The sequence below is a fragment of the Malania oleifera genome, chromosome 7, assembly GCF_029873635.1.
Source record: "Malania oleifera isolate guangnan ecotype guangnan chromosome 7, ASM2987363v1, whole genome shotgun sequence".
NCBI lineage: Eukaryota > Viridiplantae > Streptophyta > Magnoliopsida > Santalales > Ximeniaceae > Malania > Malania oleifera.
Window position 1 is genome coordinate 34403046 of NC_080423.1, and position 18051 is coordinate 34421096.

The 18051-nt window shown below is 32.5% G+C and overlaps 1 protein-coding gene across 2 annotated transcripts in view; it reads left to right on the top strand.

Annotated features, from left to right (window-relative positions):
• Nucleotides 1–9395, top strand: part of LOC131160021 (uncharacterized) — a 35848-nt gene extending 26453 nt beyond the window's left edge. For both annotated transcript variants that reach the window (XM_058115304.1, XM_058115305.1), the window contains one exon: nt 9004–9395. In XM_058115304.1, coding sequence (XP_057971287.1) covers nt 9004–9093 — 90 coding nt within the window. In that variant the 3' untranslated portion in view covers nt 9094–9395. The remainder of the gene's footprint in view (nt 1–9003) is intronic.
• Nucleotides 9396–18051: the final 8656 nt, after the last annotated feature.

The window sequence follows — 18051 nt, forward strand, 5'->3', positions numbered from 1 at the left end:
AAGTACCAAACCATGAATTCGCTTAAAAATTAATGGCATCACATATGCTTGACGAAATTAGATAGCTTCTAGTTGTTAACTAAACCATGAATTCGCTTAAAAATAAATGACATCACACATGCCTAACAAAATTAGATAGCTTCTAGTTGTTAAGGTAGAGTTCAATTCCCACTAAGTAGCTTCTTTCTTTGCCTCTTAGCACCACAACATTGGACTTTCTAGCTTGTAAGCTCATCATTATCATCAAAATTGATCCACTTCGTATCGTATAGGGTTTTAACCTTATATTTGAACATCCGACAATTCTCAATTGTATGGCTTGGACCACCAGAGTCGTATTCATGAGTAGCATTGAGATCATACCACTTTGAGTAAGACTCTTGAACCTTTATTGGCAATACAGGACCTACAAGTACAACTAGACGACCATTGAGTAGTTGTGGGGACAACTCTGTGTATGTCATGGGCATGGGTTGCATTGTTTTTCTTTCCCTCTTGTCATTTGATTGTTTCTGTTCTGTTTTCCTTACTTGAGTGGTAGCTGATGTAGACTTTACGACCACTATTGGCTCATAAGTGGAGACGCTAAACACTATCTCTTTTTCCTTCACATTTTTCTTGGACACTTGACCTTCACATTCTGAACATCATCCGCTTTCTTTTTACCCTTGACTTCCTTTGTCTTGGATCTTTCCACTCTGTATGGTTGACTCGATTACTGCTACTATCCTTACTATATCGATGAAGCTCAGTGAAGTGCATCCTAGTGTTCTCATATAATGAGTCGGGAAGAGTATCGATGAATAGTGATGGAATTTCTTGATCCACAAGTAGTGGTTGGACTCATTGTTTTAAATTGCGGTCGTTAGTAATGTTGCGTAACTGTCATGGGATGCAAGTGTTACATAACGAGAAGTAGGCGTAATGGTCATAAATTTTTTCACATGCACATCCATGCCAAAATTGAAGAATAAGCATGAAATCCATTAATACATGATTTTTAATTAATTTTGATTGCTTTTTTCAACCTACAAATGATTTTTAACAGGCAATATGATATTTATATTAATTTTAGTGCACTGTCTACAAAAAAAGTCATATATTTTATTTATATATATATATATATATATATATTAGTTTGCACTACTTTAATGAGTAAAAAAAATGTAGAAATGTAATTAAAATGAAGAATCAATCAATTAGAGACATAAAATTACTAAAAATGAGTCAAAACTCAATATAGGCATACATGAATTTGAAAAATGATTGGTATCAATAGTTGAATACATGAATACAATATTACAATATAGCACATGTCACCACCAAAAAAATGATATGGAGGGTTTTCATAATTTGCATCTCTATTTTGAGATTGGGATTGAAAATTTTCTCCCCACCCTTTCGGAAATACATAGCTAAACGTACCCATGTTCACGTTATTTCATTATTACTCTCGAAAATCCACTGGTGGTGAAAATCCAACTGATATAGGGGGTCCATAATCTCCTCCTTGACCATATGCTGAATAATATCCATAAGTTGGGGTTAGGGTTGGCTCTGAGTAGAGTGTAGAAGAAAACTCACTAGACCCTAACCCAATAGGATAAGGATGATATGCATGATATGGATCATAGCGTTGAGGTGGTGGATATGCTGGATGATAACTACTATCATGAGATCCATATGATTGTGATGATGAAGCATCTAAACCGAAGTATCCAAAACTATGAACCATACCAAATGAATCTTTAGTAGAATCACCATCTTGGCATTAGTGACTTATTTTAGTTTGTGTACCATGGCTTCCACTAGAACCACCACTAGTAGCACTCCTCCATATGGTATTTTGGAGGAATAACCAAGTCATAATTTTTGGTTATATCATGTAGTCCATAACGACTAGGAGGATATGTATCCCCTACAAATGATGCCTTTTGTGTCACTCTCGTAATCATATTCTACATCGCCACCACCTCCACCACCATTAGCCCTAGCCCCAGCCCCAACCCCAGCCGTAGCCCCAGCACCTAGCACCATTACTACCATCATCATCACTTGGTGGGCGCAATCCAAGATTATCATCACTCTGTTTATGTTCAGGACTTGAACTTGAATCATGCACATTTATTTATGGTTGATCACCTCCTTCTGTAGTACCACCAACCTCTTCATCTAACTAATTTGAGTTGTTTTGATCGTCGAGTAATGGTGCTTCTCTTTCCCCTAACCATGGATTCAAAGAATCATCTTCTTTGAAAATATAGTCCAAACTGATAGGGTTGAAACTATCTTCGGTTTCTTATTGGCTTCTTCTCAGTGTTTTTCTTAACTTTAACCTCATGTTGTAATGCACGAAAGCAAGTTTTAATATTCTCATGTACTTTAATTTATTACTTGTTTTCATCTATATGAAGCTAAAGGTGCTCCAATGATGCTCACAGTTCGAAGTTGATGTGGTCTGGCTAAGAACTCTGATTGCTATTCTTTGGAGCTTAGGAACACACATGCTACAATGAATCCACCATTTGATTGCATGAGTAATTGAAGAAAAACATGTCAATATAGTGTATTTTTGAAAATTCAAATTTGAACATAAAAATGACAATAAATCCATTCATCCATTCTTTAGCTATATTTATCAGGATTTATTTGTTTCACTGCCCTTTGAGCCAACAGGGTTCCAAATGTCCTCTGTCTATCTTGATATAGCAACAACTAAAAAAGGATGATTGTGAACAATATGAAGTATAATTAATTAATTAGTTATATATTATAGAAAGTATTACAGAATGCTAAAATAATTCATTATTTAATAGAACCAATATTTACTTGATTAATAGCCCGAATTTGAGTATATATATATTGGGTACCAGCTTGGCTATTGCTTTTTTAATCCCATCCATGACTCTTCTAGCAACTTTAGGAAAGGGTGGGGGACCATAAAGTAATTGGGGGTTCAAAAATATCCTAAAATTAAATTTACAAACATAGTAATCAATAATAGTGCTTTTATGCAACTATGCATAATTTAAAAGTTGAAATAATAAGAAACTGTATTTTATTTGCTCTCCAATGCAATAAAGTTGGTGGTAAATCAAATGATGGTAGGGCAAAGCAATTCTTTATCATTTGCAAGGTTGTTGGAAGTGGGATTCTAAGTGGGATTGTTGGAGGGTTGGCAGGATCATAGAACTGGATTGAGAATGATCAAACAAGAACTCTGTGTTGAAGAGGATTGATGTGTTTTTGTTGAACACCAAAGAAGGAAGAGGTCTGAGGTCTGAGGGCTGAGTTTTTGTCGAACCCCAGCAACTCTGGTTGTTGAACACCAAAGAACTGTTGATCAAAAAGAAAGACTGATAGCTGCTGCTGATCAAACACCAGTCACTAGATGGAGGGCTTTCTAGTTGTCGAATAGGAGAGAAATTAAGGTGCTGGGTTGCTGAATTTCAATGAGTAGAGGACTGAGGTGTCTGAACTCTAGGGAACTTTGAAACAGACTCCACTGAAGTTTTTCATTGATGGGAGGCTGGGAGACACTTTGCCCCAATTCTAGAAGACTTTGACCCAAAATAAACCTTTTGAGGCCTTTGGACGAATAAAAAAAAAAGCCTAAATAGGGGGAAAAATCCCAATCTAGGTAACAGAGGGGGATCTGTATGATTCTACTTATGATTCTATGATTCCGATTCTACCACGATTCTACTTGATTCCGATTTTTGTTGTGACTTGGATCATTTGAGTGAATCTAGATCATAGAATCGTACGATCCTATGATCCAGGTCGTGATTTCAATAATCGCGATTATTGTTGAATTTTTTCATGAAATTCACCGTCCATGTGTGATTGTAAATAAATCAGGTTATTTCTTTTGCATCTTCTAAGACTTTCTTCGCATGACTTTTCTTACCAATGTCTTAAAAAATAAAGTCTATACAATGAGTGTGCATGTTATCCAGTAGAGATTGGACCTCTTTTGCGTTAGCAATTTTCCTCCAACTTTCATTGTAGCTTCATTATTTGTTACTATTTGGACAACATTTTCCTCACCAATCTCTTCAACAACCTCAATTCATTATCTGAAATGAAATAATATTTTAAATAATTATTGATATTTCTACTTAATTAAAAATATAAAAAAGTTTATAATACTATTTGCATATACAATCAACATTAAAAAATTATCTGAAATAATATTCAGTTGTTCGGCTCAGCACATCAGAGACATCAACTTATAAAATACAATGCCTCTGTTGTAATAAACTTAAAAGTTTATTATGTGTTTTCTAGTTGGTCCTAACCAACCATCACACATAATGTTTACACCTCTCTTTCCAAATGTCAGCAAAAGAGGATATATAATTTTTCATTTCTTGATACTCTTGCTCCAAATAAATTTCAGATACCTCATAGAATGATGTACCCTTCACCCTCTTTTCAACCTTTGCAGCAACATAAAACATAGGCTACATAAATGGAGAGTTAGCTACATTTGCTGGAATCCAATTATAAGGAATTTTTCCAACTGTTTTTCCTAATTTACTTCTTAAACCTTTCAGCAACTTAGTGTTTATTTTTGGTTGTTTCACGCTCTTTCTTCTTTCTAAAATAGGATCCATTGCCCTTAGTCTATCTTTAGGGGCATCAGGATTGATCCATTATTGTCCACTACCTTCTGCTTCTCGGACACTATGAGATCGAGCTGTACTGAAATCACTGGTACCACCACTACTAGAGTCACCTCCCTCTTCATAAATATTAACTCCTCCAGTTCTTCTTGCTCGAAATCTCTGCCTCTCTTCCCATTGTTGTTGTGATCGTATGCTTTCTTGTCTCGCAAATCTCATTATTTCTTCTTTTGAGGCTTCTTCATCGCTTATCAAAACTCTTCTCTAATTTGAGCTTCCACTTCTTCTTGTATTCTTAGATTTTCTCTTTTCTTCTTAGCATATTGTTGTAGATGTTTCATTATTTGTTCTCTTACTTGGGTGGTTACATTATCCAGCTACTTGACCTTTTTTTATGTGCCAAGTGTTGTTTCAAACGTGTAATACCTCCTTTAATTAACGTCCCACACAGGTTGCCGTTCACTGGAGTACCAAAATGCCATCCAATGTTCTCACTAGGTAAGCCTTCATTTCCTTTCTTCTCACGCGGCATCTTGATGAACTTGATTTGATGATGTCTACACAAAACACAGAAAATACAAAGTTATAGTCCTTATAAAAAAAATAAAAATAAGCTATAACATAATTAGTAAGTATTAAATAGTCCTAATTTTAAAGATTTATTACACAAAAATAAAATGTAATCTTCGGTTAAAAATAATTAGTATAGTCTAGTAGACTAGTAATACTCAATTACTCATGGTAATTTTTAACTTTCTTTTGAAATAAAGCAATTTACTAAATATTTAATATTTTTTAAGTTGCTTAAATAAAATAGTACTCAATTATTCATAGCATTTATCACCTTGTTTAAATAAAATAAAACAACTGAATGACTAAATAAAATCGATGAAGTTTTTATATACCTTATAATTATTTTTTTGCATAATATATAAAATATACTTTGCATAACCTTGTAATTTTAATTATTTTTCACATAAATAACTACTCATAATTACTATTAACACAACAAAGCAAAAGAGAGAAAAAATACAAAAAGGAAGCATAACTGACCTGAAGAATGAAGAAAAAGGCTGACACTTGGGAGGAGTAGGAAGGAGTGCACTGGAGGAGTCTCGAAGAGTCCAATTCCAAGACTCGAAGACTAGTCGATTGTTGTTGACCAGGAGGGTGGTGGGGTTGGCAGTCTGGTGTGAGTGTACGACTCGCGAGCTGCTGTAGGGATGGCTTGCGATTGCTGAACAGGCTAGGAGAGGGCTTCAAGCCTTTGACTGCTCGAGGGGGGGAGGTCTAAGCCTTCTATTGCACGAAGTTTTTCCTTTATCAATTCATACTTTGACTTCATTTTTAATTTTTGCTCAACTCCCTTAGCAGCTGTACCTGTGGCATATGCTGAACTCCCACTTCCATGCCAGAGGCCTCTATAGGTTGGACATGCTGAAGTTCTGATGCTGTTGACATGTGGTATAAGTCTTCAAGCTTGTGTTCTATCATAGTGGGCCTAGGTGAAGGCGACTGAATGTGGACAGGCACAATGCCTGGTGGGACGATGTGTCCTTCCTTAGAAGTACCGACATGGTTTTGATGCTCAACCTAGATAGATTTTCCTTTGTTCATGGCCATGAACATGGCTATAAGCTTATTCATTTGTTCTTTAATGGCCTTAACATCTTGGCTAACCGCCTCCTGATTTTGCTTCATTTCTGCCATATGTTCTTCCATTTGATTTTCCATCAACCTAGTGTTCAATCGAGTGTTGTACTGATGTGAGGGAGGAAGCCTAGACAGATCAATGGTAATTGACTAGTTGTGGGGATGAAAGGAGTATGAGAATGATGGGTGGATGATGATATGCATGTATGAATGCATGAATAAATGAATGTACAACTTCCTTGTGTATGGACGAATGCATGAATGCAGGACTGCATAAATGAAAGAATAGATAAACAATGATTCTTACATGAAACTAATGAAGGACTGGGTGCTCTTATGTAAAAGGATAAATGGGGTGAATGCTAATGTCTCGGGAAGTTGAAGGCATGGCCTCTGAATGTTCTCATATTGGGCCAGTAAATGGAGGAATGCTGCTCACTGGTTGAGCGTGTATGGGCCCACAGATTAGGCACAAAAGTAGATGCTTATGGATCAAACAGAAATGGATGCACTCACAAGTTGAGCATGAAAGGACAAAGGATCACATGTAAGCATTGATGGATAGATGTTCGGGTGCTCACAGATTTAGCATGGATGAATGAGTGCTCACTAGTTGAGCATGGAAAATTGCTTTTCACATGGGCATTTGAGTATGGCAGATGAACAATTGATGCTCACAGATTGAGCATGGACTAATTGGAGGATAAATGGATGCTTGTAGATTGAGCATAGATGAAGAGGTGCTTAAAAATTGAGCATGAATAGATAGGGGCTTGCAGATTGTGCATTGATCGTAAAGTGTACTTAGGTTAAGGGTGAATGGATGTGTGCTTATAGATTAAGCATTGATGAAAGGGTGACCTTCCAAATTAAGGAATGATGGAAGTGTGCTTACAAATGGAGCATAAATGGAACGATTCTCATTGATTGAGCATGGATAAATGAGTGCTCACAGATCAAGTATAGATGGGAGGGGTGCTCATAGACTGAGCATGGATAAATGAGTGCTCACAGATTGAGCATAGATAGGGGAGGTGCCCCCCTAGATGAAGAATGAATGATAGATGCACACGGATTGAGCACTAGTGGAATGTGCTCATAGATTGAGCATAGATGGGAGGGGTGCCCCTAAATGATGAGTGGATGCTAGATTGGGCATTTATGATTTAGGATGAAGTGGAACATGGTGCAAGTACTCCAAAGTCTTTATTGGGTAATCTCTTTAAAGCCTAACTCTACTAAAAGGTGAATTATCCTACCCAATCTAACAGGATTCACGCCAAAGCAAATATGCCAAATATATAGTAAGTATAAGAATTACGCAAGTATACGGTTTCGTGTATTATATTGCTCAAGTATCTCATGCAATAGCTGAATTCAGCTGAACATTTTTTTCCCCAACACCAAAGTTAACACAATTGTTTCCTGATGAGTTGAATCAAATTATTTATTTGAAATTGATTTCTTTTGAAATTCTTTGAGGTTTAAAATTAAGCTGATATTTGAGGGATTTTCATCAGCCTAGCTACTTAAGTGGATGGGCTCTCCCCAACTTATGCCCACAATCATTTGTAAAGTTCTATGTAGTATGTAGTTTAATGCTCATTTGCATTGAAATAATCATTAGATATTATCCCATTATATCAAGGGGTGGTGCGAGCTATCTAACATAAACGTGAGAAATGATTTCTCAGATTAAATAGCTAACTCACAGCCAATCCTTTCTTTCTCTCCCCTTACCCTTCACCACTTCTGTCCTCGTGTTTACAAGCTTATTTTTGTTTGTAAATCTGAAATTTAGGTTGGGGTGAAGGCATCTATGATTGAATATACAATACCATTTTTATTATTCTTATCCAATTTTGTTTTCAAGAAATGTCGTCGATCTTGTTGTCTTTTTCGTGATTAGGCTATAAATGTGGTCTGAAAAATGGACGTGGGATATGTGTGGGGGGATTTGTGGAAGGGTTTATTCAGGTCAAGTTCACATGGTGTGATACTCGAGCCAAGTTCACGTAGTGGGATTCTTGAAGCTAATTTAATTCAAAAATTTAAGCTTGAACTCAGCTTGAAAATCAATCTTATACTAGTTGAACTGAAGCTCAATTTGACTATAAGCTCTTAAAACAATGTTAGGCTCAATCAAGTTCGATTTCAAATTTACATATAAATATGTAATATATGACTTGTACAATATATTATATAAGATGACAAGCTAGGCCCGAGTAGCTCACAAGTTGACTTGACTCACATCGAGGTAATTTTTTACTAAAATATGTTGAAGAGAGAAATCCTAATATTTGATATTCCTTTTTTTTTTTTTTTTTGGGACAACTCTCTCTCTCTCTCTCTCTCCTAGTTATTGATTGCTCTATGCCCTACTATTATTATTATTATTATTATTGTTATTATTATTATTATTATTATTTCTGCACTCATTGAAATCTAGTTACTCTATGTTTGGGAGATTGGAATTTAGACCGTGGATTTTTGGATTTGTGTGGATGCAATAAAATGCAATATGGAATAGTAAATCCACATCAATGCAAATCCAGACCCAGACCCTGAAATCTATGCCCCCTAACTTGCAAGCTTGCATACATGGCTGCACATGCATGCATGTATGTTTGTGTTTAATTATGGTTCTTCTGGTCCAACAACCGTTTTGAGAATCTTAAATTGTCCTGGTAAACATGTATTTGTTTTGTCTTATTAACCACAGGAATATCATGACAACATTGGGGATTTGGATGGTCCGGAAGAAAAGGAACGAGCACAATCAAAAATGCAGAAGTTCATCTCAACTTTTTAAAGGCTTTCAGTGGCTGAAATCTGATGCGAAGTTTTTTGGTTCAGTGCCAGATGTACGAATGCGTGTCCGATGCTTGCAAATTGTTATTCCCTGTTGACTGCTGCATTCAAAATATTTATCACCTGGATGGTCTGAAGTCCTTATGCCAGCTTTTGTGATATTCTAGTTTTAAGATTGATACTTGCTCAGCCTATATTAATAGCTTTTTCGATTCCTAGGTTAGTCGAATTATAATGTGAGTACTGATCCAGAGTTTGTAACCTCAGGTTTTTAGAATGAATTGAATTGAATTTATGGCGGTATTTGAGAGCATGAATTTTGAACCTTGGACTTGGATTTAGGTATACAGTTTTGTGTTACATCTTATTACCCTAATTCGATATAAATTAAAAATCCAAGATTTTTTTAGTTCAAGTGGGGTCGCTCCCTCATAAGATGCAAGATTGGTTTGGTTTGCCACTAGTAGTAGTAGCATTGCTTATTTATTTATTTATTTAATATGAGCAAAGAAAATATTCTGCTAGAAAGAACCAAGTACATAAAATGGGGATGAGTCGGATAGTTATGGAAAGTCTATGAAGTCGACATTCTCAATCCCTAAACAAGGACTCTTGCTTGATCTTTGAAGAAGCCATTTGAAAAGCATCAATTCTAAGCTGCATCAACTTAACGAGCTTGGGATGAAGAACTCAATATTTTCATGGATTTTATGGTTGATTCTCATGGGAATTGTCATACTCGTGGCCTCGGTTCTTTTTAAAACTAAATTGTCTTTTACTATTTTGATCGGTTCGATATGAACATTTCATATTATAATATATATATATTTTTATAATAAATTATTATATCAATAAAAAATGGAAATAATATTATTGTCTTATTATATAATGTTATTGTAATACAATACAATGCTTGGATTGAGATTGTATGGTCTCATTATCTTGGTTATTTAGATTATTTGTGGATTTAAAAATAAAAAATAAAAATTTATGACTCTTGAAAAGCTTAGAACATGAATTTGGTTTAGTACATATTTTTAGTAAGTTGTGTTGAAAGGATCGTATATAAATATTGTTTTGATTTAGGTTACAAGTATTAACTTTGTAGCCTTCTTGCATCATGTTGAACATCTAATGCACATTCTTTGGAATTTGTGGACAACAAAAATATTCACGATATAATGTTTCATTTTGAAGAATGAAATTTTTAAGAACATTATTTTGTAAAATTGTTTTTTGATACTAAAAATCAGAAGTCACTTTAGGTTATGTTATGCACAGAAGTACTAGAGAACAAATAATAACACACTTAAAAAAGTTAAGTCTTGTTTATCAAGACTTATAAATGGACTTAATAAAAATAATCGAGTCATGATAGAGTAGGCAGATCTTTGGGTGAAAAAATTACAATTCATATTTGATTAGATTAGATAATCAATGATAGATGATGAATAATTTGTCATTTCCATTTCAAGTATAATTTTTTTTTACATTCCCATTCCAAGTATAGTTTTTTTATCCAGGTGAAAGTCTAATCACACAATATAGAATCTTAGTGTTAAATATATGTATTAAAAAATAGAAGAAAAATGATAAAATAAACCGGTGTAAGAGAACTAGATGGTGGAACCTAAAAAGAGAAAATATAATAAAATTTAAAGATAAAATGATCAAAGATGGGGATTGGACTTCATAGAATGGGATAGATACAAATACTCTTTGGAATAGATTAGCTAACTCTATTAAAAAGATAGTAAAAGAAATTTTAGGTGAATCAAGGGAAAGATTCTCGAATAGTAAAGAAAGTTGGTGGTGGGATAAAAATGTACAAAAAATCATGAAGACAAAAAGAATTTGGTATAAAACGTGGTAAAAATGTAGAAATAGAGATAACTTTGAAAAATATAAGGAGGCAAGAAAAGATGCAAAAGGGCCGTTAGTGAAGCTAAATATAGATCATTTAATAGTTTGTATGATAGATTAGGTACAAAAGAAGGGGAAAGAAATATATTTAAACTTGCTAAAGTTAGAGAAAGGAAGAGTAAGGATTTAGGAAATGTAAAATGTATAAAAAGTGAGAATGATATTGTCTTGGTTAAGGACGAAGGTATTAAAGAAAGATGGTGAAGTTACTTTAGTAAGTTGTTTAATGAAAACCAAATAGAAGACTTAAATTTAAAATTGTCAAATGAGGAAAAGACTAAAAATATAAGATTTATTCATAAAATTAGAGTTAACGAAGTTAAGTTTGCACTAAAACAGATGAAAAATGGGAAAGCTATGGAATCAGATAACATCACAATTGAAGTTTGGAAATGCTTGGGTGATAACAGAATTATATGGTTAACTAATTTATTTAATACAATTGTAAAAACTAAGAAAATGCTAGATGAATGGAGGAAAAGTACTTTAATACCTATATACAAAAATAAAGGAGATATTCAAAATTGTAATAACTATCATGAAATTAAACTTGAGTCACACGATAAAACTATGGGAAATAGTAGTTAAACAAAGATTAAGGTTAGAAACGAAGATCTCAAAAAATCAATTTGATTTTATGCCTGGGAGATCTATCACGGAAGCTATTTATCTTTTAAGAAGATTAATGAAAAAGTTTAGGAAAAAAAAGAGGGACTTGCATATGATATTTATTGACCTTGAGAAAGCATATGATAAGATACCTAGAGAAGTTCTATGGTGGGTTTCAAAAAAAAAAGGTGTATGTTGTAGGTATACAGATGTCATTAAGGATATGTACGATGGAGTAATGACTAGTGTAAGGACTATAGATGAAGAAACTAGAGAATTTCCAATTACCATAGGTGTACATCAAGGATCTGCTTTGAGTCCTTATCTTTTTACTTTAGTGATGGATCAATTGACTAAGAGTATTCAAAAGGAGGTTCCATGGTGTTTGTTGTTTGTAGATGATATTGTATTAATTGACAAAACTAGGGACGAAGTAAAGGCTGAGTTAGAATTATGGAGAGAAGTTTTGGAATTTAAAGACTTTAGGATAAGTAGAAATAAAACAGAATATATGAAATGTAATTTTAGTAATGATAAGAGGAATATTGGAGACAAAGTTAAACTTGATGATGAAGAAATAAATAGCACTTGTAGATTTCAATACCTTGGATCTATTATGTAAGCTGAAGGAGAAATTGAAGATGATGTAATGCTTAGAGTTAAAGCAAGTTTGGTAAAATGAAGAAGTGCTTCAAGTGTTATGTGATCGTAGAATACCCTTAAAATTGAAAGGGAAGTTTTATAGGAAAGCTATAAGACCAGTTATGCTATATGGATCGGAATGTTGGACGACGAAGAAATATAATATCTAAAAAGTAAAAGTTGCCGAGATGAGAATGCTTAGATGGATGAGTGGTATAACATTGAAATATAAATTAAGGAATGAACATATTCGTGGTAAGTTATGTGTAACTCTTATAGAATATAAGATAATAGAGGGACGACTCAAATAGTATAGACACTTTCAACGTAGGCCTTATAGTGCGCATATGAGGAAGAGTGACTTAGTTAATGTGAAGGGCAGTAGAAGGGGTAGGGGTAAATCTAAAATAACTTGAGAGGAGATAGTGAGTAAGGATTTTATATTCTTGAAGCTATCAAAAGAAATGGTCCATGATCGCATAAATTGGAGGAAAAAGTTTCATACAACCGACCCCACTTACTGGGACTAAGACTTTGTTTTGTTGTTTGTAATAAACAATTTATTTCATACAACATTAATTAAAATTATTTCAAAATCATAATTTGATAAATTATTAAACATTTAATTACCAATAATAAAAATAGAAACTCATATTATCTAGTAACAAAGAAATTTTTTTAAACATTTAATAATTAATCATAAAATTACATATATTTTTTTAAATTCAGATAATAAATTTAGGGTTTTTGTTTTCATCATAAGAATTGAGCATTTGGACTTGAGTTTGAGCGAGAGCATGGGCAGACCCAAAGGTGCAACAATAGTGTGAGTTAGGAGTTTGGGACTAGTCCTAGCTCAATTGGATTCACACTTATCAATATTCAATAATATAATACTGGTATTTATATAAGCATTACAATGTTATTATATTATTTAAAAAGTAGTACAACGATTTGTTTTTTCATGTATTATATTGCCAATGTAACATATAAAATAATAATTATTAAAATGTTAAAAATAGAGAGAAATGTTATTATATCAAAATAATATAATATTATTATATCAAAAAAATGTTATAACACTTATAGTAATATTTTGATATATCAAAAGTAAGATACATTATTATTTTTATATTTTAAAATAACTATAGTATGCTATAACATGAGAAGTTGAGTGGAAAATCAATAAGAAATTTGAAAAAAGTTGAGTCCCCTTTTGGAGCACTTTAAAAAATAAGTACTTATATCACTTATTACTTAAAATAAGCACTTCTACAAAAAAGTAGTATTTGACTTGTACTTCACAGCAAACACTGATTGCAAAAAAATACTTTTCGAGGATCATTTTTTTTTTGACAATTATTTAAGTGAAAAATAATTTTTTAACCTTCATAGGCAGTGTCAATTATGTAAATATAAGAAAAATTAGTAATTAATTTATAATTTAAAAAATACATTAGAAGATAATCATATACTATAGAAAATTATTATAATATATTAATTATTAATGAAACATAATTCAATCATGAAATGAAGAAGAAAATATAAATTAATATGATAATCATATGTCATAAATATAAACTAAGAACAAGATTATTGTTAATTAAAAAAATAATATTATATTATTTTTAGTACAATAACAACAACAACAAGCCTTAAGTCTCACTAGGTACATGGATCCTTTTCCACCAATCACTCGACCAAGTGCATTTAATATTATATTATTTTTACTTAATGCATATTTAAATTTTATTTAAAAATAATAGTTAGCAAATTATTAATTAAAAATTAACCATATATTATTTTATAATGCGTTATAACCTATTAATTTGTAATAAAATATAATAAAATTCTGAAATGAATAAAAAAATCATCAATAAATTTAAATTAACATTAAATATACTAAAATTTTTAATTTAATTATTAATACTAATTTTGATATAAATAAATGTCATAATCATATGTTATAAATATACAATAATAATAAGATTATTATTAATTAATAAATAATATTACATTATTTTAGTTAATAAAAAATATTTAAATTTTAATTATAAAATTAATATAATTATCATTTAAATTTTTAATTATAAATATTAATATTTTTATTTAAAATATATTTAAAAATACATATTGGTCATTATAAGTCAATGCTGAACTCAATAAAAACTATTTATTGATTTAAATTAACATTGCATAAATTAAAATTTTAGCATTTAATTAATATATTATTTTTATCATAATTTCATATGATAATAATATATTATAAAGAGACATTAATAATAAGATCATTATTAATTAAAAATAATAATCTTATTTTTAGTAGAAAATATTAAAATTTAATTATAAATAATTAAAATAATAGTTAATAAAATTTTTAATTAAAATTATTAATATTTTAAATTTAAAATATGTATAAAAATAATCAAATAGTACCCCATAATAAAAGTAATTATCCAAATACCATTTACTTTAAATACAACTAAACACAACTTATAACTTTTAATATTTTTCTAGTTTAATACTTCTTACCAACACTTATTAAATTCAACACTTTTTTCTAAAAAATACTTCTACAAAAGGCGTTGCAAACGATTCTTGAGTACACAAGCCCATGCGGCAAGCTCATGGCGGGTCAAGTAAAATGGGCACCACTTACTTGATCTAACCTAGTCTTGTCACGTAGGCTCTTAATGATCATATGCCTTTGAGATTTAGCATTACTTTAAAAATTCTCACTCAACATGAGATAACATCTATCATCTATTGTGTGTCATGTTCAATCTCTAATTGAATTTCTTAGTTACTTGCTAGACATTTAAAGATATGACTCAAAAAAATTCAAAGATTTGATTCAAGTCAATTCAAAAACTACAATGATAAAGATGAATGCATTGCATATGAATTTAAAAAGCAGAAAGAATGAATGAAGATTCATCAAGCAATATTTTGTAGATAATAGGGATTGATATTACCAAATTGTTGATAGTATCAAGCAATTAAGGTTCTTTAAAGAGTAGAATCACACACAAGTCAAGTAGGGTTGTAATTGAGTTGAGTCAAGCCAAACTTTAGCATGTTCTGGCTTGATTCATTTACTAAACGAGCTCGAGGTAAGCTTGCTAACAAAACAAGCTGAGGTTAGCCTAGTTCATGTTTGGTTATTTTTTAATCAAGCTTAGAACGAACTTAAATGAGTCAAGATTGATCTCATTAAAATTGTGATTATATATTAGTAGAGTTTATTAAATCTAAAATTGCATATTGAAATATTAATTTAATATTTTAATTTATATTTTACTATCTTATGCTAATGTGAGTCGTGATTATTAAAGAGATGCTTTTAAATATATATATATATATATATATATATATATATATGTGTGTGTGTGTGTGTGTGTGTGTGCGCGCGCTAATGTAAGTTTAAAATAAATTCTAAATCAAATCTGTAAATTAATAAATCTTCTTCCAAAAAAATAGACAAGTCTATTTTTTATCCTACATAATAAAAAGTTAATGAATTTAATTCATTAGTTAACGCCTAAACTTATTAAACAATCCTATTATTTAAGTTTTTTTTTAATAAAAAAAACATAATATTAATTCATATTGGGCATCCTCTGTTTGTTTACCAATCTCTATTGTAAATGAGTTGGAAAGGAAATTTAAATAATTTTTGTAAAAGGGCAATGATTGAAATGCCTCCCCATGTAGAGTGAAATGGAAAGATATTTGTAAACCCATTTAAGAAGGGGTCTAGGTTTGGAACTATTTTCACAATTATGAAACTTTGTGAATCAAAAAAAATTACTTTGGGTGATTTGGATTCATGCTTTCAAGATAATTGTGTAAGAATAATCTATCAATTTGTTGCCTTATCTCCTTTGACCTCCTTAACCTCCAAGGACGTGATAGGTACATCCAATATTTTGCTATAAACTAAGGGTCTCTCCATCATTAGGGAATCAAACATTTTAGTCACCTATATGATCTTTGTTTTAATCACACTTCAGGATATGGTTCCCACTAATTGTATCTATGGATGTAGTGATTTTTTTTTTTTTTTAAATCCCACTAGGGGAGTGTAATGATAAATTCTTGCCTTGAAATTAAGATAGAAAAAATTTTATACAAAATTTGATTTTATATTGAATATGATATACCACAAATATATCACCTACCTAAAAGAGACCAAAACGCGGCATTATGAGGGCATTTACCACCCAAGCCAACCGTCCGATCAGAGCAATTGACGCCCGCCTTATAATAAGCATAGTGATTCACGCCAACGAGGTAAGAACTGGAGCGATTCACGCCTGCACCATAACTCACCAATAAATGGCATTACACCATTGGGTCAACCTTCGTCACTTTAAATAGGGATTTGGAGAAGAGACTAAGGTATCTCATCCTAACACACTTTATTATTGCATAAAAAATCTCTCAAGCCAATCCCTAACTTAGGCATCGGATAGATCCCCCGGAGTACACCCTGGGTTCTCCAAGCCTTGCTTATTTATCTCTTTTCAGGTGGTCGTGTTAGGGGATCGTGAAGGTCGTTCAATTTTTGGCTGCAACAGCTGGCGCTGTCTGTGGGAACTTCTTGAGAGGTTTTCTTTTTCAATCCTTGATCATGACTACATCAAATAATTGAAGGTCGATGCATTGGCTCAATTGAGATCGTCTGAAATGCCATCGTCCGACACCTAGACGTACTCGACGTTGTCCGATCCATCGCCAATTGGGACCCTACCCAGCGCAAACTCTTCATTCGTGGCCTTGGATGAGACACTACCATCAAGAACCTCTGCAATCTCTTCTCCACCTACGGTGACCTCAAAGAAGCCGTCAGATCCTTGGCAAGGTCACCGGGAAAAGTAAAGGGTATGAGTTTATTACGTTCAAGCACGTCAATGGCGCTATGCTTGCATTGAAGAAACCAAGTAAGAAAATTGACGGATGAACAATCAGGACCCAGCTTGCGATATTGGGAAATTTTGGATCTAATGCGAATCCGACTACAATTGATGTTTCTATGCGCAAGATTTATGCAGCCAATGTGCATATTCTCAAGGTATGATTTTTTCTCCATCATACAATAATAATTCTAAAAAAAATAAAAATTAGATGCCACAGTTTCAACCCTTGAAGAGCTCCGCCTTAATGGCTAATAATAATTAATAGGATGTTCAAGTTATTTAATTGATTGAACAATAACCTATGCACCAAATGCATAGCGGGGTTATGACAGCTGCACTGCCAACCATTTAAATAAAGCCAAGCTTTGAAATTCCAATAGGTTGGCCGAATGCACCATGGGGACAGCAATAATGACTCTTGCACATTCATGTGCGCTGAACAGTGCTCTAAACAGTGAATTTGAAATTGCACTTGGAAATATGAGTTGAAATTGCAACGCACACTGAAATTGCACGATTGTAGCAACTACAATCGGCAAAACCCCAAACAGGAAAACCGAGCTCCTTACTGACATTCTGTTGAGCACCTGGAGCCTAATCAGCTGAACAAACCACACCATAATAAAAAAAACAGTAACAAAATCACCATCGTCAATGGTAGACATCTCGCAGATCTCAATCTCAAACTTCAATCTACCACTGCACTTACAACCCCATGTCCAAAAAATCCAACATGGGACTCATGGATCAACTGGGATACAATCGAATAATTTGAGTTTATAGACCCCATAGATGACACAGATGACAAAAATACTCTGCGAAATCTATAACACTGCACGCTTACCTGCAGTTCCCTTTGCCGCAAA